The following is a 24,858-nucleotide window of genomic DNA, read 5'->3' on the forward strand; positions in this document are numbered from 1 at the left end:
CTGTCTGTCTGTCTGTCTGTCTGTCTGTCTGTCTGTCTGTGTGCAAGTCGAATTCAAACGTAGGCTTGTTTCTTCATCTGATCAAATTGCTAGTTAAATGAAGCCGCCTAGTTACTTTTGGCTTGATCACCTGCAGACTGTGTAACGCATCCTTCACGTGACCCTTTTGATCTGCATATTCAACGGACGACGAGAGCAGTCGACCAAGAAAGACTGTACTTTACTTCATAGGTCACAGAGTGCGGTCTACCTGATATGATTTTCCTACTCAAAAGTGAGCTTCCAGCCCGATACAAACATGTCTACAAACCGTAGGGGAGAAATATAGAAGCTATGAAATAGGTGTGGTTCAACTGATTTCCTCATACGCGTGAAAATTCCAGACTGAATGAAAAAGCTGCCCAGAAATTTTTTAGTCAAATGAAACAACAAGAGCATGGGTTATATTTGCCAGGAAACAAGTCATGAATAGGTGGGGTCGGGACTCAATGTTCTGATTTTGTTTAAATCTACTGCCAATGAATGGTCGAGGTGAGATCGCAAAATAATGTTTCATATCACATGTCTGCTTTGCGGAGAGGAATCGTTACTTTCCCAAGTTGATCGACTTAACACGAGACAATCAACTTGTAACAAGTTGTCTTCGCAGCAGTATGGTTGCATTTTTTTCGAGTGTTCTAACAACTCTAGTTTGGACTGTCGGGATTCTGGCGAATGCGGAAACAAAAGCGGTGGAAAATAACGCTTCTACCAAATTATTCAAAGGCATGTATTTCGCGACGGCCTGTTCGACTTTCTGCCACATTCCAATCAATGTGTGATAGAACTCAAATAAGCAGTCAAGCTGAACGGAACTGTACATGAGGTTGCTGGGAACAGCTAATGTTGTGAATCGGGTGGAAACTTTGAAGCACATTGAATGGAGTTGTCGAAACAATACAGCAGAATAAAACGTGCGACTGATAAAAAAAACAGGGGGAAAGGAAAGAGGAAATGGTTGATCAGACAGTGAAATATCTTGGCTTGCGCAGTTACACTGAAGCGTAAAACGTTTTCGAGACCTTTGTTCGAATTGACGTGTTGGCCTACAAAAACCATTGGTTTGGTGACTTAAAATTTTGGGTAACTCATGTAGACCGGTGCATCAAAACTCTGTTTGGCAATGCCAGCCCGACCGGCTGTGTTAGTGATTGTTCGGTGATGGGGCGGACAAATGTCCTTCTATCAAACAGTCCACGTGATTCGATCAATGAATTCACACTTGTGAAGTGGCAGGAGAGCAGGGCTACTCGGCGCCGAACTGTTATCGAGAAAAGGCGCTCTGCAGCACAAAGTCAATTTGATGTGACCAGATATACCATAATCACCGCATTCCAAGCGGATTCACACCATCGTGTTTGGATTCTTTCCTGAACCGGATGGGGGAAGAATGTTCTTACCCTCAGTTGTCATCTAGGAACAGACTCTGTCGGTCGTATTTTGGACTCGATTTCAACAACGATCAGAGTAGATGTTAGTTAGAAAAGAGTCGCGAATTTCTCAAATTAACTTTTTAATGTAGGTTAGCTCCACCTGCGGGACGAAAGCCCCATTGAAAAATCCCAGACCTCCACATACTACTGTAAGTAGCTCAGGAAATGAATAATTTCACAAAAAAAACTGTGAATTCTTCACTCTAGAGGCCAGTTGATACGTGACCTCGTGATGTGGTTTCTGTGACTGAAGGATGAATCTCTCTATATCCTAACTAAGTGCCGGTCGGTCGCACTGCTGATACGCCGCTCGGGAACGAACGGTTATGTGTTCAAACTATTAGCCAGTAGGTCTCGGGTTCGAGACCCCCTACTGGAATTACGTGAGATGCTTACTGCTCACGATTACCAACAAGGATGAAACAGTTCGAGAGTGCTTCTAAGTTCTTCAACAAGGATTCGCCTCACTTTCAGGACGAAGTCTTCAGTGAAAGATATTTACTTCCACTTGGAAGATCACAGCTTCAAAAAGTTATTGGTCAATTTTAATTTGTACTCGTTGTTATTCCTCCAAATAAGCGAGTTTAAGAATTTCATTTTAGGTGCATGGATGTTGAAACATGACACCAGTGAACATGATAAGTGCGCTTTCCATACTGCATCGATTTTCCGATTGGTCGGTTTCATAGAGCAGCCACAAATGTGTCTGGGGGATCAACATCAAAGGATTGTTCCACGGCACTTTGTCCATCGGTCGATAGATTTCGCACAAATGTGTCCACTAGTTTACACAGTTACAGCAGATCATGTAAGTCGTCCTTGGGAGTCGCCATGTAATTTTATCAACGGCTCTGTGGAATGAACCCAGCCAAAATTGGACTGGGCAAAGGCTTCATCCGTATTAATTCTAGTCATTCCCTGAGGTTTGATGGCATGATTTGGTGACCAGTTCAGAAACCGGTGCCACATAATCAGTGGGAACTGTTGCTTTTTGGCCGTGTGGATCGTTTTAACAAAGTCATCCAGCCTCCTCTACTAACTTTGTAACTGGCAGAGAGTGCCCCGTCGTTGGACGTGATGTTCCCTATTGTGAATGCAGTTTCACGTCTCTTCACATGCGGTTTAGCTTCGCACGAACTCAGCCTAGTTCTGCCAATGATTGAGGTGAACGTTCTGGAAACTCACGCGTGCAGCAGATGGTAGGGAACGTCAGGGAAAGACCAGGGGAAATTTTTCAATGACCATGGTGGATAAGTCCATAAAGATGCGTGACTCATGACTGTTTACTGATCAGACTGCTGTTGACCTTTTGTTGAGCTTTATTATAAGAACAGCTTTACTTGTTTATATCAATGTAATTTCCACCAGACATTCCACATTTCTATATGTAATTAGTTGACCAAAGCACACCTGCCAGGTAAGTTTATTGATCTGCCTTTCATCCCTATTACGCTCCGTTCTCCGTATTACATGGAACCGATTGGTTTGCCAGGTACTTTAAGTGTTACTTTTGGTCGATCCTCTGATTGGTACATCCGCACTCTGTACAGTTGATCTACCTTTTATTTTTGGTTCTGACAGGTCTTGAAATTAATTCAGCAGTATTTTTATTCGTCAGCCTTCTCCTTGTGTTGTTGGCTCAGTTGTATTTGGTTTGACAAAGGATTAATTTTAGGTGGTTGTGAGGTTCACGTTCACTCTCGTTTGAATAGTGCCCCTTCTGTCCTGATGAGTTCACACTAAGGGAAAAAAGCATTGGACTTGGGGTTCGCTCTTATCAGAGCTCACCAAAAGTACACATCCTGGCCGTATTGGTCTTGGGTTGAACTCCGAACATCTGACAAGTGTGGTGAACGTCATCAATGCTCCACCCGTGCACGATGGACGCATCTGAATGGTTAAGTCTTTCCATGCTTGACTGGTTTGACTGGCTTGCCCGATGCCTCGAATTTCATAACCCTTGTATACCAAATCTCGTTGCCCAGAGGTGCAAAGAAGTAGGCTAATCTGCTGCTGAATGCGCACTCTTCTGGGTAATACCTCTTCCCCGATATGCTTATTGCTTAGGACTGCCAAATCTAACCAGCCATACCAAACGGTGACTTTCTCGGATATCTGCTTGGGTCTCTACATTGGAAAAACCCTCGGGGAAACCCCAACTAAACGGTTTTAAATTATTGTATGAGAAAGCAAACAAGTCACATGTGTCTAATTTTTAAAAACTTAACATCCTCACATGTCTTCTTCAGTTTTCTTGGGTATTCATTGACTATCTGTAATAAACCCCATGGGGTGCACCTCCCATTAGATGCAAGGCGAGGTTACGAGAAACTACATACTACTCGCATGTCATCAGTAATGTCCGCCGTCACATGGGTAGGAAAACATTCAATCTAAATTACTTACTTGAAAGACTAGTAATGCTTGGCGTTTTGAATGCCATGGGAGGTCAGAATCATCTAGACAACATGACGAGTCAGCTAGTTTGCATACATTCAAGGTCATTTGTGTCGGTCACTTCCGGCTAACGGAAAGGAACGCAGGACGTACATAACGTTGTTCACCGAATCAGAATGTAGGGTACCCGATAGATATCCTTCTAATTTGCCAAACAACATCAAATCATTGATTGGAGTTTCGGTCCACTGACTCGCACTTCCATTATCTTCGCCAACGATTGAAAAGTTAAACGTTACAATGAATTTCGTTTTTTTGCAAACGCTTGAGCTTCAATGCTACGGAAATCAAACTTTGCTCACAAGGATCAGGCTTGTGAATCCGAATTCATGTTGGCATCTGTCAGATAACAAACGGTTATGTCGTATTCTAGTTTACGATGGATAACCAGAAAGTGTTTACTCGTGTATGAATAGCCCAAAATGGACTGAAGAGCCGTACCTTTGCCAAGTGGAGATTGGATTGCATATTTCACATCCTTTCACGTAGTCCTGCGTTTTTTTTCAGTGATTGCTTTCACCGAATGTCGGACGAAACTGCAATAAAAGCGGTTGAAGATGGTAGACGATGAGTAATGAAATTTTTGCTCTGTGGGTTAGAAACGCTGCCACAAACTCCCGGCCGAGTACTGATCACTGTGCAGCCACGTTCCACCGTAATTTATGGATCCAAAACCCACATATCAAATTAGATGACGTCGCACCTTTTTAGTCCCAGTGAGCTCAATGATTGAAATAGATTATGACACCGTTCCAGACAGAGCGATCATATTTCATTCGATTCATTCTAATCTGACTGTTCTTGATACCAACCAAGTCTATCAAAGAATATGGATATCCGTCGTTGTCTTAAATCCATCAGGGACCTTCACTTGGCAGCATCGCGAAAATATCTTATAGCAAGGATGAACTACATCGTTTTTTTCATTTCTTTATCAAAAAAGCAAAAACTAGGACAGTTACGACAGGGCTAGTCTCCCCGGGGATTTACCTCATATTTTATTTCGATAGAATATCCAACGACAATTATAGTACACTACAGATATAGAATCAATCAGTAGAAATCGGATAGAATTTCTTTCAGCGTAAGAGACTGCTCGTGAGGTAGCTAAAAACGGTTCGACAGTTGAGAATAAAGGATAAAAGAAATTCACCTGTGTTCCAGGCAAGTTTGTCATAGGCATATTAGTGTATTTCGCTTGGTTGGGCTTCCATTCGGCAGCTGGAAGCCAGTTACTGGAGTTTCCCAGCTAGCCAGATTATCAGAATTCAATCTAAAGCCACTGAACTCTGTTGACAGTTCCCAAAGTGACTCAACGCAGCCATTACAAGCTTGAATTCAAGGTTCTCAGTTTCCTTTCTTGCTTTCCCCATTCTTCTTACTGCATTTTAATGCAACTGCAAGCTGTTGAAAAGCAGAGCTACCCTTGGCAGCTTGGTCCTGTTTGAGTTGTAGTCAACCACATTTTCTGATTAGGTTTTTGGAGTAACATATATGCAATTTGCCACGGAAGAGAATGTCGGCAGGTCGGGTTATGCACTTGGCTGTCACGTTGGTCAATGAAACTCGTATTTTTGTTCCAAGCATTCACTCACCAATCAAGATGACAATGTGGGTGGATTTTTGTGTAGCGATGTGCTCGGCTGCAGGACAACAATGCACTGATGATATCATCTCGATTGAAGATGAAACTGTGAATTTGGAATTGCCAAACCACCGACTGTCTTCACAGTGGATGGATAAAACTGATTTTGCCACCCTGTATTTTGCGTTCCGTCTGGAATGCACTCCCTACTTGTTTCTTGTCAGTAGTTGATTCCATCCCTATTTTATCTGATAGCTCTAGGTAGCCAACCAGCATCGCATGCTTAGCCAGTTTCAGACTGGATGAGAAAACACAACTGAGGCGATGAGTTGTGAGGAAATTTCACTGAACCTGATATCGATCGATTTATTTGTATCAGCACAGGCGCAGCAAATGATCATGTGAGATTTTTTTCGTATCACTAAGGTCAGTTTATCCCGGAAAGTCGAGATGCACTGTACAACAGTTCCGTACTTATTGGGCGTCATCGGCAGTGCACGTCTCATGAAACTCAGACATCAAAAACTCGGTGATGACAGGATATACATTGGACACGGAATAGATCTGGTGAACGTGGAAGCCTCAAGATGGGGACTGCGATTCACACCACAGTGCCTCAGAAGTCAGTCGTTCGTCACCAAACCTCACCACTGCATTAAGTTCGTAGAACTAGATCATCCACGCAGAGGGACTAAAAGTTTAAACGACTTTCAAGTGGGATTGTCACGTGAAGCCGAAACGGAAGAACTAGACCCTAGGTTGAACCCTAATTCTTGAATGTTCCCCATCGGTCTTAACACTTCCTAACCCACCCTAACCGGTAAGTCCCCTAGCCAACACCTAACACCGATCTGGGCTGACCTTCCGCCTGACCTTGACCTGACGAGGCTTTTGTATCAAGAGCGAAGAATAATTCAGCAACAAATTTACTGATTGTTCCCCCAGAGTTTCCAAAAATAGATTCACGTCATCGCTCTAAACCGCAGTAGTAAGCAGTAGCACAGTCAGGCGAGTATCGGGCATGTCTCACTCTGTGTTCACTTTTACGCACAATTTCCTCCAAAAGCAATGCGCTTTGCATGCGTTACTGGTTGATTTGGAGAAAAAACTCAGCGGAAACCTTCTGTGACGTCGTTCCGGAAGTCAAAAAACACCGTTATTTCAACTAGCCTGAACAACTCCACAGAGTTAGCGGAGGCCATTCGGATCTCAGCCAGAGCGAAAAATCGATCGTCATGCACGTCTCTGTAAACGAGCCCGACTGCTGATTGGCTGTCACTGTCCAGCTGTGATTTCACGGATCAATATCAGTTTGGTGATGTTGAAACTCACCAGTGTGGCTACCAGATACCCAGAGCGTCTCACCCCTGTGAACGAGCGTTTCCAATGACGAACTATGACTAGTTATCTGTGAACGTACGTTTCCACAAACGGGTATAACCAGTGACAAATAAATCGCTGGCGTTCTCTGCTCACACTTGACTAGCATTATAAGTTATCTGTCTGATCGTTCCGGTAGACCTGCCAAACACACAACAAGCTCCGTTTTTTCCCGTTACACTTGATACATCATAATGCGTACACACAACTCTTTGTATTTCATACATGTAGTCCAAAGCATAACTTTGATCTAGTCGACGCCCTGTTAACTTTTCCAGTTTTCCAGCCTTGAGGCCATTCCTGGCTAACCAAGATGATTTGCACTATTTAAGTATAGCTTCGTCTTGGAAACTACCCACAACGTTGCTGTAAACTCTTCGGCAACCCACCACCGGTTTTGCCTTTCTTGGGGCTAACTAGATAGTTCCAGTCCACGATTTTCCGTTTCTTTGGGCTGACCAATGCCTGATAGACGCGGAAACGGATGTCGGTAGATCCGTTCCTCTGCTGGTCAAATAGTTCCCCGGGCTTGATCGTCTTCTAGCAAACATTTTTTTCATGATTGAGTACGTTTTTGCGAAGTGAGTAAACTTCAGATCTCCATGTTTTCCCTCCCGATACGTGCAACTTTGACCGGCGGTCCTCCAAACGGTAGTTCTCACGAGGCATATGGCTTCTCAGAAATGGCGCCAAGAAAAGGCATTTAAGAGAAACGTCGAAGAGTTCTCTGTGATAATTGTGCCGCGCCAGGAAAACGAAATGGGTAGCTTGTATATCGTATCAACTGTAACGTAAAACGGACTTTGTGCAGCGAATTCAACGGAAGAATATCATCAAAGGGATTTCACCAGCGGGATTTCAGGTGAGTCTCTCATGAAAGTAAAACGAGTGAGTGCGTTTGTCGTATACCGTGGAAGTTGGGTTCGCGTAAAATATAGGGTTGAAGGCGGTTGTCGTGAAGCTTTCGCCACCTGGAAAACGAGATGTTGTGCGCGCAGCTCCTTGGGGAATATTGTAAACGAAAGACTCAGCACGGATTGACTGGAGCGACTGTCTTTACCCATAAATGTGGGAACGTTCCACAATCTCACATTCATCGTTTTGATTGACAACTTTAAATTGGACTGCCTGTATGGCTATGCTCAGACCCAGAAGTTTAGACATTCATCGTTTTGATTGACAACTTTAAAGTGGACTGTCTGTATGGCCACGCTCAGACGAACCTGCTTAAGCAGACGTTCCTGTTTCAGTCGGGTGTCAATAGTTCCTTACTCAGATTAGCTCATCCAGACATGTTATCACCTGTTCCTCAAGTACCAACTTCCCGTATTGAAGCCATTGGTTGACAGGTAGGCAGACCAATCATGTATAGTTGCGTTCCACCATTGTTCTTCAGACTGCGTTGTTTCACTTCCGACTTGTTGTTTGTGATACTATGCACAGAATGAGAGTAGCCTCCTATCTTCCACAAAAACAACCGTTCCAATCCAACTAGTTGGAGGAGATCGTGTGACTTAGTTGGTAAACTGCTGTTTGCGCCTTGCCCGAGCAGTATTTTGAGATTCCTCACTTTGCGCCAGACAATAGACGACCAACTTATCACCTATTGCAACCGCACGATATAGTTACTTAGTGTTAGTACCATTGCAACGATGAGTACTACTGATGAGTCACGCAAGTAGTGTCAGGTCACGTGTTAAGGCGCTCTCCTTGCATCAGATGCAAAGCTGGTATGGAATTGATGACACGTTTCGGCAGTTCCTCTTCACTTTTGTTCCATGTTCAAAGAAGGCCCAGGGAATGCCGTTTTCAAAAACTTTATTCGACTGAGCGTGTCCTTCCTATCACCAGAAAGTTGTTCATCTCCCGGGGGATTTCAGACCATTTGTTCATCATCTCTCTGCGGTCTGTTTTACCTCTGAATCCTTACGGTTACAATGAGGACAATATATATGTAAATTAACCCTATAAGTTCTACCCAAACCAAGCCTTTGCCCCTTCTATTCCTTTCGACCTGACCTTTGCACGTTGTGCATCGCACTGTGCCCGCGACTGTCATATAAATTATGATACATTGATCAGAGAAGCGATAGTAAAAAATACACTTTCCCTCCTCCGCCTCCCAATCTCCGTGACGTCGTTTGCGTCCTCAAATGGGGCCATGAAAAGTGTACTTTTTTCGCTCAGGAATATCGCGTTCACAGGTGTAGCATTGGCCGGCGTTGCTAGCTGGTGGCAGGTATCACGAACTGTCAAAACAGCGATCTCCTAACAAAGCGTTTTTCTTCAATCATCGGCCACGTAGTCGTCAGACGAAAAAATCTCGAGAGCCTTGATTTCACTATTTGCAAAGAATAGGAGATGTCTTCTAACGGGTCACAACTCGTTTCCGAAAGCATGCTTTGTCATGCTTGCACCCACTAACCTTGTGTAGGATCTAGAGTCAGCTCTTATAACTCCCCGGACCGACGTTACATCTTTCGAAATTTTATCCCTGGATATCTATTATACCGAAGTTACCAACATTTCCCTCACAGACACCCTTCAAACTTTGCAGAAAATCACAGTGCTAATGGCACCAAGTTAAAGCAATTGGGCTAATTTCACTTGACCCGCGTTGTATGAAATACGTTCGGCCGACAGTTGAACAGAACGTCATCCACATGAGCAAGTTATTAGTCATTCCAAAAACATCAGCTAAGGGGAGTAAGAAAACATCCAAATTTGTCCACCCATTTGGAATGCACTACTCCCAAGGTTGCTGAAAATTCGTCGTCAGCAACCTGGAGAGTAGTGCATTACAAATATGTACGTGTATCGTGATATCTCGAATATCGTAGCGACTGAAACATGAGGCGGCCTGGTGCAGCACATTCAGTGTCCTGGAAACATCACGAACGAGAGATACAGCAGGGTTCCAGGTGAGTCCGTCGCAAAACCAAATTAGTTTGCAAATGAGTGTATGTGTCGCAGTCAGTCCAATTTGGGTTCAAGTAGATCATAAGGCTGACGGAAAGTCGGGAACTGAGCCTACATGATGAGCCAAGAAGAGCGAAACCGGTCGTTGGCTGTCGAAGAGTTTTAGCAACCTTATGAGTAGTGCATTACGAAAATATATATGTATTGTGGTATATTGAATATCGCAGCGACTGAAACATGAGACGGCCTGGTGCACCAGAGTTGCCTGGAAACATCAAAACCGAGAGATTCAGCTGGGTCCCGGGTGATTTCCTCGCAAGACCAAATCAGTCTGTGAATTAGTGTATTTCGCTGATTGTTCACTCATTGTTTGACCGAAGTTGACGAGGTTTCAGTCACAAATCAAACAGCCCAAGTCGCACGTCGCCATACTCTCTGTGTACAGTGTCCAGGCGGCCATTTGATGAGGTCGAACCCGGTCCGAAACCAATGGTTCTCAAGGGTACGAAAGTAAATCAGAGTCGAATGACCAGTCCTGGAGACGATTAATGCAATTCTTTTGGTTCTGTACACGAGTTTTTCGTGCACGTCTGAGGACCGCGGCTAGAAATCTGGAACACGGATTTGCCGCACTCGTCGACGATGCTTTGAAGAATATCGCGCCAGCATGTACAACACTTGAACGTTCGTGCCACTGATCAGCACTGTTACTAACTCACACTTTGACAGGATAAAGCGCCGTTCATCCTTCAACCGACATAAATGATCACCTATTACCTGGCCCCTAGAATGGCGACTTCTCAGAAGGAAGTTTCACTCATCTCGTGGAATAATGCTTTCTCTGAGCGGCTTAACGTTTCATGTCCTCACACCTACGAAGCTTGGGAGCTCAAGAAATTTTCAAGGCATGCCGTAGGAGCGACGGTGTGCGACCCAGTAAAATTCCCATCCCTGATAGGTCCACCGAACTCGGCCAGGCCATTAGGGAACTATACTACTTACGGAAAGTTATAAACTAGTTTCTTCGTCGCTCTTATCGAGATCTGAGCAGCGTGATGGTCTATGAACACTCAAGTCCCTTTTAAAGTGAACCAGATCTTAATACTCAAGAATGCTTATGCTCCTTTAAAATGCTCCACTATTTTCATTAAGGAAACTACTTACAAGGTTGCTGAAAACTCTTGGACACCCACGACCGGTTTCGCCCTTCTTGGTGCTCATCAGGTAGGCGCAGTCCCCGAGTTTCGGTCAAACTTATGTTCTACTTGAAACCAAATTGGACTGTTTTTTGGAGAAGTACACTCATTTGCAACTCAATTTGGTTTTCAGGAGAGACTCAACTGAATCTCTCTTTTATGATATTCTAGTTTCCTTTATGAAAATATACTACGATATCTCGAACATCGATCCAACTAAACCATGAGGCGGCCTGTGTGCAGCACATTCAGTTGTAGAATATCATAAAAGAGAGATTCGGTTGGGTCCCTCGCGAAAACCAAATTGATTTGCAAATGAATGTATTTCTCTAGTATTCTTTGATAATTAACTTTCATAATCAACGATATTCCGCCCCATCTGCGCAGCAGTATCCCACAAAAAAAGGGTTCGAAGCTGCCCAAAACCGGTTTTTACGAGACACCCACTCCCTAACCCCCGTGAGCTAAGCCTCTGCGAACTCAAAGGGAATTAATATACTCACCCTTCGATGGTTGGCCACGTCTGACGATATGTGTGGTGTTAAATTGTTGGAAATTTTGAGTAAAAACTGCTTTTTCTTAGAAGAGTTAGCACATAGGTTTTCCGCTGTCTTAATCGGTGAGGATTTGTGGATTCGGTTCAGCGTTGAACGGTCAAACGGTGATGGCTGAACTGTCTGCTCAAATGTAGGACAACCGGCGTCACCACGTGACATGGCGAGCTAATGAACTCCAGCGAATAAATCATAGAACGTCGAGGGGAGATCAAATTGAACGCTGGAGAGATTTTAACTTTTGTGTTCAAACGGCTGTAACGGCTTGGTGGGCCTTGGTCACGCCGCACTCACCAGGAAGTTAATAATCCAGGAGATTTCTGGCCTCCGTCATGAGGAGGCTGGATCTTACCGTCGGGTGAGGTGTTCTTCTTGAGACGCTCGCCCACCAAGGAATACTCCGAAAGATTTTAAACATAATACGTTCTTTGTATTCTCAGACTTCCGGACGGAGAGCTCTCCAAAAGCTTCCGTACACAAAGCGGTGTCCGTCATGAATACCCACTCTCTCCATTTCTTTCTAACTTTGTGATCGATGAAATAATGAGACGAACGCTGGAGGGTCTCCAAAACCCTGGTGTTCAAATAGCCTGTGACGAAAACCTTGTCGATCTGGAATATGCAGACGACGTCGTTCTCATGTTCGAAGAGGAGGAAGAGGCGCAAGTATTCTTGGATGAACTGACCAAAGTCATCCCGTCCTTTGGTATGCACTTTGCACCCACAAAGTGTAAGGTCATGCTTGTGGACGTGCAGTCACTGAACACGCCACTTACGAACCAGGGAGAGGCACTGGAAGTTGTGGAGCGTTTTACGTACCTTAGAAGTTGTATTAGTTCTGACTGTAGTGTGACAGATGAGGTGAATGCACGAATCTGCAAGGCTCGGGCCGCGTTTGCTAACTTGAGACACCTATGGCGTCAGAATGGTTTATCCCTGAATCTGAAGGGACGTGTGTATCAAGCTACAGTACGGGCTGTTCTGTTGTATGGCTGTGAGACTTGGCCTATTCGAGCAGCGGACCTGAGACGTCTTCAGGTGTTCGACAATCGTTGTCTCAGAACCATAGCTCGTGTGGGTTGGTGTCAGCGAATCCGTAATGAGGCAGTTAGAAAGCGCGTTTTCGGTTGAAGAATGTGTCCAGCACCAGAAGCTGCGTTGGTTGGGACACGTGTTACGTATGCCGAACCATCGTTTGCAGAAGGGAGTGCTGTTTTCTATGCCCATTTCAGAGTGGCATAAACAGAGAGTTGGCCAAACCTTGACTGGGCTGAGGAATATGGAGGAGATCACGAAACGCTTGGGTGCTGTCGGTGCCACTCGCCTTCCAAGATGAGGACCGAGTAATCCTCACTGTACCTGGTTGGAGACGCTACAAGATATGGCTGCCAGCCTATGTCACTGGCATTCTTGTTGTCAGTTTCTATCCAGATCGCCTGAGTGTCTGGTGGTATAGGCACCTCGGTATGATTATGGTAAGCCAGCACCAAGTCTATTCGCCGTCCATCTTTACTCTTTTCTTTACAATAGGGCTTTCAAATAAATTATGGTTGTATGGCAGTGAAGCATCGGTATTGGACACTGATGTCATTCTGCCGGTGCTGCTGCTGATGACCGTGATGTGGCGGCTTGTATCTTTCGGTGTACGTCGGTGACTCATTCAGCTATACTGGGGGTGTCCGCGCGACACTCATATAATCTCTCACACCAGGTGGTCCATGGGTAGAGGTCTGATGAACACAGTCTATCGGCACACCGGGTTGGGGGTTGGAACCGTAAAAAAAAGTACTTGCATTTCCAGCCCGACACCGCTGCCTTGCGGTTAGGCTTTTGAGTCAAAGACTTTGGTTGAGGACCCTAATCATCCTCCAGTCCGAGTGTGGGCGCTCTGGGAGTATTCCAGCCTTTGTACAACCATGACATACACAGCTAGTATGGTAGTCAATCATCAGTGCCAACACTGATGTTACTGTCCTTGATGACGATGGTGATTATTTCTGGCCCTTTGTCCATCATCGCTTTGCAAACTGTTTTCCCCCTAAATCCTTATAATTGAAAATGGGCCAGTATTTCTTTGAATTCATCCTAAAGGTTCCACCCAAATTAAGCGTTTTCCGCTTGCAAAGTATTTTTATTGTGACACCCGTTATGTACAGAGCCACAGACTCACACGAATCCAGATTTTGTCCTGGGAAACGTTGAAGCGCGAATTATTACTTGTTCACGCTCATCAGCAGTGGCTATCATGTGAACCTGGCATCATCAGCATCACGGTAATGCCTTAGTCGCCTGATCACCTGCCGAACTTCCATCACGTGCCGCGGTGAGGTAATGGACTTCTGTTACAATTCAATTTGCACTCTGGCGACGCGGGCAATTATCGTTTCAGGTTCTTGTTCGAAAAGGGGAGTGATTGACACCGCTAGTACGACAAAGCAGAATAATCCCAGCGGGAGGTGCTAAAAGCCCTAGAATGCAACAAAGTACATTTGTTTATGCTTCTTTTACATTACATGATTGTGTGATGACTACTCACATCGCGTTACTGCTACATTTCAAATCCACACATCACGGCTTCAGATCCTTGGCGGGAAGAAGCTGAGGAAAAACCTCCAAGTTTTGGGAGTTCCTCGATTATACTTCTGCTTATTGCACTGAGGAGTGATATGCAAAGTATATCTCCAGCACCGAAACAGTCAATCAATTAAAATAATCGATTTTCACTTTCATATCTGGAGTAGCCGCCTCGTTTCCGTAGACCTACCAGTGAAGGGAAGGGACAGGGAAGCCAATCTCTCATATGCATCTTGTTTAAAAGAACTGAACATCCACCTCCCCTTGAACGCGTCTTCCTGAACTTTCCTGGATATGCATTTTGTTACTCAAATCTAAGAAAATGTTACAAAGTGACTCCACAAATTCCGCAATAGATTTCCCTTTTCCAGAGACGCGAAGCGAATTTACAATAAGAAAACCTACTACTCGCATGTCTCCCTCATCAGTAGTATCACCGTCACACCATTCATTATATCCATTCATTATATCCGGACAAATTTCAGCCCTCACCTTTATGACGAGCTGAGAGCTAGATTGCGACACGCTGTGATGAGATGTCACACTCGGGCGTTTCGCTTGTCGTGTACATTCTTTTTAAAGATTGGTTTCAGAAACTGGCGACAGTGATCTTCGGAACGGTGGGACAGATGGTCACGTCAGTCAACAGTGAACACGTTCGCCACTTCAGACGTACTCAAACCATAAACGAGAGATTCTACTCGATTTTCGCTCAATCTCCCGCCATGTTTTCCCAACTGCATGGTGATGGCGTAAATAGTTGTTAGTCACAGGAACAGTTCCTTGATTGGAGCAAACACCAAGAGGTCATGCTTTCTTGTCCGTCGCAAAGTCCTCGGTGGATTTTCAACCATTTTGAAGTGATTATACGAATTCCAGTGTATACCGAATGGCATCGGTCAATTTAAACTTTTTCACATCGTTGTGGATTTTGTGACATATCTATCGTTCACTTGCACATCACTTTCGTTTGAACAGTCGTCCTCCTGGCCTGGCTTAATTAGTTTGTTGAGTCCACACCTAAGGAAGCACTAGACCCGAGTTTCACTCTTGCTAGAGCTCATCAGCAGTGCATATCCAATGCCTTTGCCGAGATATGAACATCGGACACCTGACTTGTTATCACTATTTCAGCAGTGCGCGTTGGACGCAACTTCACGTCTGACCAAGCGATGTTGTACACGCTTGAGCGATGTAATTGCTATGTCCGAATCCTCAAAAGACGGCCCAGTAGCTGTCCTGGTTATGAAGATCGTGGAAACCGCCAATCTTTCTTATCCGTGCAGTCAAAAACCACTTGCAATTTAGCTGAGTTTGATCAGTAGACGTTTTACTTTAATTTCGCTCATTTTGACACGGGGATTAGACTACAGGCTGAGTTTCCCCCAACACACGACCACGCGATGGGGTTTCCTTAATTAAAGGAAGAGTGGCAATAATTCCCAAGTAAGAGCGAGTCACTGTGCTAATCAGCCACTCGTGACCGAAACGGTTAACTATACAGGCTACTAGCCAGGAGGTCTTTATCATCACCACCATCAGCTGAAAGAACCGCTCACTTGTCTTACACAGTTTCGCTCACTGATAATTTGGGGAAGTGGGGTAGGCAGCTGCGCATTCAAAGCGGAGCTGATACAATCGATGCGTAAACACAAGGTTGTCAGTGAACTTTTAAGCGGGGAGAGTGAAGAGGGAGTTATGCATCGAAGGCAATGGCTTGGGTTCACAGGCGCCATTGAGGGCACGACTCGACCACGTCTGACAACGTTTCTAACCACTGATGTGGCCCGTCTTGAGGTCCCCACCCAGGGAGACGGCAATGACCAGCGCAGCTGAGTTTGCTGGTAATAGGTTTTATTCTTCGCAGCCAAGTCCATGTTTGACCGCCTCTGGCTCGTTTCCACCCTTCACGTGGTAGTGCAAAAAAAGCCCTTCGAAGAAGTCGGTCGGCTGGGATACGCAGAACGTGACCAAGCAAGCGCAACCGATTCAGTGTGATCAGTTCATCTTTCTTTGGTTGAGTTATTTCTTCCGAATGCCATTCAACTTACTTAAGCATTATTGATCCGGTGTTCCCAACCGAATCGGGCAACGCTCCGAAGACATCGATGATCAAACACTGTAGTCTTTTGACGTCCTCGGCGCGCAGCGGCCAGGTTTCTGATCCGTATAGTAATATGGATGGCCCTGCAGGATTTTGAACTCGGAATATGACAGATAAGCTGATGTCACGCCCATGTTAAAGGTAACGCCGGGTAAAAAAAGATGCTCTGACCTTCTCAATCTGGAGACGCGGTGGAGCTTCCTGAGATGCACGCTACCGATGATTCCCAATGAGGATCGGGCAGGATTTTGCACGACAGTGTTACCACATTGTTGTGAAAAGCCTCTGTTCCGTTTGATTTAATAAAGAAGTTTAGTTCTTCCGGGTAGAACGCGTTCAATATCTGTAGGCGGTAAATACGTGGAAGTCACATCCATCCCTTGGGCGAACGTTTTTTCATTCGAACCGGGATGGTCACTGGGAAAGTATTTTACGAGGTTCAGGCCAAGAGCGAACGTGTCGATGCAAGTGCTCGTCATACGAGTGGCCACCATCAAAAGCACTCAAGTGAACTGAAACCTGATAGCTCATATGCGCGTCATTATGTCCACACTAATCTGTCCAATTAGGTTTAGCCTACGTGAACGTTTGAAGGGGGGTTCTTACACAATTGGCTGAGGCCGACAACCAGGTCTAAAGACGAGCCAACCCGAGGAGTGATTTTTACTGACAATCGATAAACACGTAATGAATGAGGCAGTCAAGGCAGGTCTCATTATCAGCATGGGTTTTTCAAAACGCACGTGACCGTGTCGGTAGAACTCCACCTCCTGGACAACGATATGATAAATCCCCTTAACTATTTGATTTCTTCGTTCAACCAAGTGGCTTTTGTTGATTTTGCATGGACACAAAGGTGCAATGCAGCACAGAATATCCCCAAAGTGGAATAGTCCCCCAAAATGTTGCCTTTTGTCCGATAAAATGCTTGAATGCATAAGCTAATAGTATAGAGCAAACCAACACAAGTGCATACCCAACTATTTGTGTCAAGCGTCAACTTAACTCCCCCACTGCGTACGCATTTCCTCGCCTTTTATTGGGGAACGGTAAAAAAAGTGTTCGCCTACTAAAGTCTCCGGAAGCTGTGCATATTGCGTGAACTCACGCACTGTGGTTTACATGAAGAAAGTAGACGTTGCGTGCATTCCACTCCGGATGTCGCACTTTCCCCAAGGGTTTGTGCCTTTATTCATTCGCCTCCGACATAAAAACCAACAATGACGAAAACAGCACCTCTTCCTTTGAATACGAACAGGTGTGGAAACTAAAAGTTGGTCACTTTTGTCAATTTTGCGCTGATTTCCGCGAAATACTCTCGTTTTATAACTCTCGTTTACAGTAGTTTTCAACAGAACCAAGGCTTTCCCATGATTCATCCGGAACGATTTCGATATATCAGAGTGTATTTTCATTAAGGAAACAAATCACGAATTTGCTGAAGTTTTTTCCCAGAGCTTCCGATCGGTTTCAGCTTTTCAGAAGATCAACCGGTGGGGTTTCACGTGTTGTCATTGCGTGACTCGGCAAGTCGTCAGTTAGCGCACCGAATGCGTCCTTGATAAAGTTCGAGCTTATAGGGAAGCTTGACGAGAGAGTGGAAGCCTCATTCGATATGTGAAAGTAAGTGCATTTTGCTAGTTTTGTACGGACCGCGTTCGAATGGAACATGGCGTCGAATGAAGGGAAACTGGGAGGCTGCGCCTAGCCGCGGAGCAAGAGTGGTCGCGTTCACCAAGCAATTTCCGGCGGGTAGTTTACTTGACGAAGGTAATTCCAAATTGGTGCTGATTGGAGTGTGAGGCGGCTTTTTCGCAGTATATTCAATGTTAGAAACAACGAGTCCGGTCGGAATTCATTTGAGTCTTGCGTTCAGAAGGATCAAGTCGAATGTTAGGAACCTGCCTTGTTTATCAGAAAAACCGTGTCCGTTTGAAAGCTTCCGCGACGTGGAATATCCTGACATGTGAAGCAAGTGTGTGCCAATTTCTTGAACAGCACCCACTGAGCAAACCTGTTTTTTACCGCCTAAACCTGTGCACCTGTTCACACTTTAAGAGAAGAGACGAACTAAACGAACCAACTAAGCAGTTACAAACTGTTGAAGAGGAAAATGAACGTCTCGTATGCACCTGGTTTTGACAAACTGAACATCCCAAAGCGTTTCCTTGAGCTTTTATGAATATTCATTGACTACCACGCAAATTTAAACGAACGCTGCAAAGCAGCTGCCCCAGCTTCGTAATAAGCCTCACCTTTCATTAGACGAGAGGCGGAGTTACAACAAAATAACATACTACTCATGAGTAGTATCCGCCGTTACACAGGTATCTATCCGAAAAATGTTGACCTGAAAGCCAGGAACGTCATCGACGCATGGAAAGAAGACGCCTGGAGAAAGAAGTCTATGGCACAAGTACTGACCAAACAATCCATTCAAACTTGAAGAATGCTCATGGATTTTCTTCGAACAATGCTCTCCCGCTACCCAAGCTGCTTCGGAACAATTTCCGGTCAAGGCCCAAGTGAAATCATTCCAGAAGGTATGACTTTTTTTTAGTTTTACGGTGCATCGTAGCCAAAATCGTGACAAAATAAACAAGAATACTGTCGTTTTTGGAAAATTCCAATAAGCCTACAGCATTTCTGGGTAATCTCTGACAGTCGAATGCGCTCATTCTTCAAGTGCCTCAAAGTATCGGAGAACTAGTCGGATCACAAATCCAACAGCAATCGATCAAACCATCGAAAACTTGCGAGTCGCGTTTTTCACCCTTGATTATATATCCATTGATTATTGTCGAAGAATATGCACTGCTGATGAGGTCTAATCAGCTCGAAAGTAGAGTCGAGTGCTTCCCCACTTTAGGTTAGGACACGCTGAAACAATTACGTCAGTACACGAAGAAGACTGTTCAAATATATGAACAGTTCAGTTCACTCGACTTTCACATAGAGAACTGTTCTTCGCTTGTTCGGTTACCATGGTGATAATTGCAAGTTTCCTCCATGGCAAATAAATAGAACGAGATTTTGCTGGGTTCTTTTGCAGTAAACGCTATTCAAATTTTTGTTTTTCGCACCCAAAATCATCAGGTGGTCTAGTAGCATTCATCTTTCGTTTGAACGTTAAAAAAGATTTTTCCACTAGAAGATAAACTAAAGTATAAATTTCCCATCAGTTCGCATATTTTACTAGAATACCTTCTATGACATCGCTAATTTCCAGTTAGTACAACGTAGGAGAGCCTGATTGTAAAAAACAGCTGATTGCTTCTCATCCATCAGTTTATTGATTTATTCAACCTGTCGACAGTCAGTTAGCCTAACTGTATGTTGTGATATGCAAACCCCAGCGAATTATGGCCACCTTTTTGTTAATAATATGTTTGTTTCACTTTCATTTCAAGTAACCGATGTTATGTAAAAAAAGGCCTTCCGATACTACTCATAAGAATAATGAAAAATTTAAACAGCCCACAGCGAGGATTCTATTACTCCCACGGAGGCATGAGAAATCCTTTAAAATGGAGAGTCATGTAGTTGAGTTTTCCATCGACAAGAACTTAATTTAGATATGGGATTTTGTTCGGACAACCGTTCTTCTGTCCTATACCTAATGAAGAAGCATTGGACTCGAGTTTCGTTCTTATTTGAGCTCATCAGCCGTTCTGGGGTTTGAACTCCGCACATCTGAGTTGCAAGGCGAGCGTGTTACCACCAGACCACGAGCGCACCCTAGTCCCGGCCGAATTTTTCCGTTAGACCAGGTGTCCGCGGAACGCCTGACGCCATAGGCGTCAGGATGTGTGAATCGATCGGGCAGCCAATCAGGACTTGCAAGTCAGGTGTCGCTACAGACGCTTGAAAGCTGCTAGACACAACAACGGAAGAGAAGTGCTCATGCAGGAAGTAGGAGACTCATAGAGACCAGGAGTCAAGGCCTAGTTGGTGGAAATCACTGAGCTCGAGACCATATGAGTAGTACTGAGAGGAACCATACTCTGACTTTCTAGCTGTTTCCATGCTAAAGGACGCAAACCTGGCGACACCGGGTGTGAGCTGTTGGCAGATTGTGTGCAGTCAGACTTTACAGAAATGGACAATAATTAGGGATATTCAATTCCAAGGAGCATAGCTATAGTAGTTTGCGTTTTTTACATAAATTTTTGAGCGGATTCAAACATCTGGTCATCACTGAACGTGTAAATCGTAATTCAACCAAAAGTGACCCTCAAGGATGGAACTTTTCGAAGTCTACTGACTGAACAAGATCGTTGGAAATGAGTTTCAAGGCGCTCCCCGTTTACTTGGTCAACAAAGCTAAGAAAATAAGCAAGCCCGGTGTGTTCACATACCATACAAATGTTTCGAAAGGGCGAATTCTGGTTGCAGATCCTCTCCACTTTTAATAAGCATTGATTAATTTTACAGGCATTGCCAAACGAAATTCGTGGCGGCCACCAGCGGTGAATATACACTCAAGCAATGGTACTGTCACGTGACAATTCAAAACAGCAACAATCAATGAACAGCCTATCGCTTCTGGCTTAGATCACTGGAGGCATGCACCGATGAGTGAAACTCAAATATGAAAGGCCTTCAATCGAGGAGCCAGTCTGCAAGTTTGACCACGTGATTCGGATCTCGTGACTGAAGGATGAGTAGAGCTATATCTCGTCTAAGTTCGATTTACTCGCACTGCTGACCGGCCAAACTTAGCCAAACGATCAAGTGTTCAGACGACTCCCCGGGAGGTAACAAAGTCCACTATCCCCCAGGAGTTTCTTCAGATGCGCAGTGCTGATGATTCTTTGATAAGAATGATACATTTGTCCAGTGCTGCTCGGCTTTTTTCAGCGTAGATCAGCTTCAATAACAGGACGAAATCTAGGAGCAAGAGGAAGGTAGCCCGTCAGCTAATTAGACGACGGTACTTGAATCTTGAATTCTTTTTTCCGGTACCCCAGAAAAGTCCAGTGTATAGAAGGGATTAGTTTTTTGTGTGCGAATGGTAAAAGGGACCGAATTGGCTGGAAACTGAAGTTTAATTGTATTGTTTAAAGTGTCTAGACCTAGCGGCATTGTCTGGCGGAAAGCACCGGCGCAATCAAGTCTTGAACAAAGATGTCACTGGCTACCTGTTAGCCATGACGGTGCATAGGTTCGTGCACCTATGCATCTATGCTCTCATGGCGGCCAAATACACAAGAATTACTGAGTTTATTTCCACCCTACTATCCCCAGGTAATGAATGTTGCCATGGTTACGGAAAGAACAGCATTACAGACATGAACGTTTTAGGGATCTCCTCAGGTACGTGTCTTCTAGTTCAAACAGGTGTGCTTAACGAAATAAAAGCTAAATGTGGTTTGTAAACTTGAAAAACGCAAAAACATGGATGATCGATTGTCAATGAAGTTCAAGTCACATTTATTTGGATATTGTGATGCAATCTAGTGGGAGGCTGACCGATCAATTCGACCGGTATGAGTCACATGACCATAGAAGACTCAGCGCTTGTATGAATAGTTTTTGACAGCATAGTCAGTCGTAGAAGTTGGATCGATAATGGAAGTCTACTGGGCACTCGGTAGATTGCAGGGAACGACTTAGAATCTCGTCTTTCAGATATGAAATGAGCGAAGGTTTAGCTATAAACTAAGAACCCAGAGTTGTAGCCGCTCGTCTTTATAGAAAAGACTCAAGTGGATTGACTTTTTTCCAACGATCGTGAGAGATGACTGGATAAACGTTCAGAAATACTCTTGTCTACTCTTGTCTCTCTGGATAAGCGTTAGCTCTGAGTACGTTGGCAGTGTGCTTCAGTTCAGAGCCCAGTGTATCTGCACAGCCTCGCTCGATCCGTTAAAGCGTAAATCAATATTCGCTCTGCCACAGTGGCATAAATCTGTGGAAGTGTGTATACTACCCCATCCACGTGGAGCCCCTGCGAACAGATACCTGAATTGAACTCGTATTCTGTCGGATTAATTTAACTCCGGAGGGGAGAAATGCGTTGCCACCTTCGGTTTTAAGGTTGAACGGACTAGAGATATGTGCTTGGTTCAAGTTGTTCAGGTCGGCCTCCATTTCGGAGCAGTTTGCAACTAGTGTAATGGTGGATACTACTGATTGGGCATACAAGTATTATGTTTTCACTTTACCGCGCTTTGCGTCGATTGCAAAGTAGGGTTTATCATGTAATTTGCGGAATCGCATTGTAGCATTCGTTTACACTTGAATGATAATCAACAAATACTCAGGAAGTTCAGGAGGACGCGTTCAAGAAGAACACGGATATTCAATTTTTATGAACAACATGCATATGAGAGTCTTGCTTTCGAAAGATACACTCATTTGCAAATCAATTTGGTTTTCACGACAGAATCAACTGAATCTCTCGTTTATGATGTTTTCCAGCTGAATGTGCTGCACACAGGCCGTTTCATTTTTCAGTTATCGCGATATTCGAGATATTGCAGTAAATTTTCATAAAGGAAACTACTCACAAGGTTGCTGAAATCTCTTCTACAGCCCACGACCGGTTTCGCGCTTCCTCGGGCTTCGTAAGATTCACAAATGTAGTGGCTGCTTTGACAATATAGTGTGTGTAGCCAAAACTTCACGAGTTAATGCGGTCAAACTGCTGTTTGGCTGTAGTTGTCAAACCCTGACAACCGAGTTCAGCCCATCCCACACATCAGCTTAAATTTCTCCAACTTGGTCGCACGTAGCAACAAGAAAACATTGCTCTTCTACCAACGGTTAGTTGTTCAGCAAACCGACTTTACACTTAACAAATGCAGTGGGGAAAATGTTTCACAAAACAAAACCATGCGTTTTCATAAACATTCCTTGGACGCTTGTTTTCTCATTAAGGAAGGACTGGATAATGGGTTGTCACTTTTAGCGGCATTTTCCATTAGCTCCTTGTTTTCTCTTGTCTTCACCGGTGGGCGTAAACACAAGGACATTAGTTTACATTCATGAACCGAAGTTTTGACTGTATGTGTGCTCACGTGCTGCGTTCGCGAATCGCAATTCATCCCACCCGGCCTGCCGCATTAAAAGCACGTGACTTATTAGCCAGTGATTACTCATCGGCTCGAGAAAATGCATCAAGATTTTCCTAACCGCTGATCTGGTTTTGAGGGGGAAGCAATCAAAGTTCAACCTCCCTTTCCTGATGTTCTTTAAGGAAATGTGCTGACCAGGCCGCCTCAAGTTTGAATTAGTACGATAATTGAGATATCGCAATATATTTCTGTAATTACTCACAAGTTTGTTACACAACTTGGAATGTTTCTTTTACCAGGTTACCTCAATCCGACCGTGCATTCCTCTTTTAATGATTGGTATTCATACCACTGTTTTAGTACGCGACAGTCAACCATCGCGTTCTGTCAACTATGAAAAATTTAATGAGAAACAATTTCCGATTTAACCAAAAAATATTAATTTTCTCCTCTACTGACGGCGATTAAAACCTGGAAAAAATTACAACTACTTTCCACTCACCCCAAATGCTTTGTACTGATGATAGGTCGCAATATTGTCAAACAAAATAACCGTGTGATTGGCACCCCGGCTGGTGTAGCGCACAAGAACTTGTAGACAAGGAAATCTGGAACGATCCTTGGAGCACCGGTTCTCACATTTCACCGCGTGATTGACAATATGTGCGTGGACGTAGGAACAATTGGTCAGAGTGAATGCGGATTCGTGCAAGTAGGGCTGAACAACCAAGTGGGCAAGGATGCATTCCACAATAAATGTCGTCGTAATCACCGTTGCACAAGTGAGATAAAGTACTTTAAGACAGCCGACTCGATAGGATTCCGGGATACACGAGCGATCAGTTTTCATTTCATATTTGCGTTCCCAATGCGGATGGGAAAAATATACGTGTGCATTGGAATCCACAATTGTCCGGCAGTCCTGATTGGTTGATTTGGTCGAGTTCTGACGGACCAATCAGAAATTCAGGATTATGTCGATACTAGTCTCTTGAATGTAACACAATTTAATTTGTTCGAAACTATTAGTTTCATGTAATTAAATAATGCAGATTAAAATTCACTCGGCCAGGTTTTTGTGATCAATGTTTTAGTTGGAAAGAACTTGCATGTTGAAAATTACAACCACTATACTACTTGGAATGTGCCAGTAGTAGATGAAGGCGTTTTGAGCCGTCTGTTCGAATAGAGATTTCTTCCCCTGAAAGAGGTTATTATATACTGAAAAGCATTGAATAGACGTCTTCTCCCATTTGGAATTCATCTTCAGGGCACATTTTAGGAAACTGCATTAGAGACTGTACTGACGTCAGGTTTGTTGAGTTATAACCTAATAGAAACTATAATTAATTATTATACCATCCTCATAAGTCTAATTTAATAACGTAATCGCATTATCAAAATGAATTTTACGGGAAGCTTAACAAAGATTGTCAGTCTTGTTTAGGTCAACTCCATTCGGAAAACAGCAGTTGCGTAGGTTGTCAACTGCCAGTGTGACTGTCAAGAAATCCTAGACACGGTTGAGTAAATTCCCACCCGAAACTTTCTAACAGGAAACCCGGTCAAGATAAGAACTGATAGAGACGATAGCTGAT

The 24,858-nt window shown here is 44.2% G+C and overlaps 1 protein-coding gene across 1 annotated transcript in view; it reads right to left on the reverse strand.

Moving 5' to 3' along the window:
• T265_13199 (hypothetical protein) overlaps window positions 1–24,206 on the reverse strand; it is a gene marked incomplete at both ends in the record, with an annotated part of 40,664 nt that extends 16,458 nt beyond the window's left edge. The window contains one exon of the mRNA XM_009167716.1: window positions 23,763–24,206. Coding sequence (XP_009165980.1) covers window positions 23,763–24,206 — 444 coding nt within the window. The remainder of the gene's footprint in view (window positions 1–23,762) is intronic.
• Window positions 24,207–24,858: the final 652 nt, after the last annotated feature.

This window comes from Opisthorchis viverrini (genome assembly GCF_000715545.1).
Source record: "Opisthorchis viverrini unplaced genomic scaffold opera_v5_45, whole genome shotgun sequence".
NCBI classification, from domain to species: domain Eukaryota; kingdom Metazoa; phylum Platyhelminthes; class Trematoda; order Opisthorchiida; family Opisthorchiidae; genus Opisthorchis; species Opisthorchis viverrini.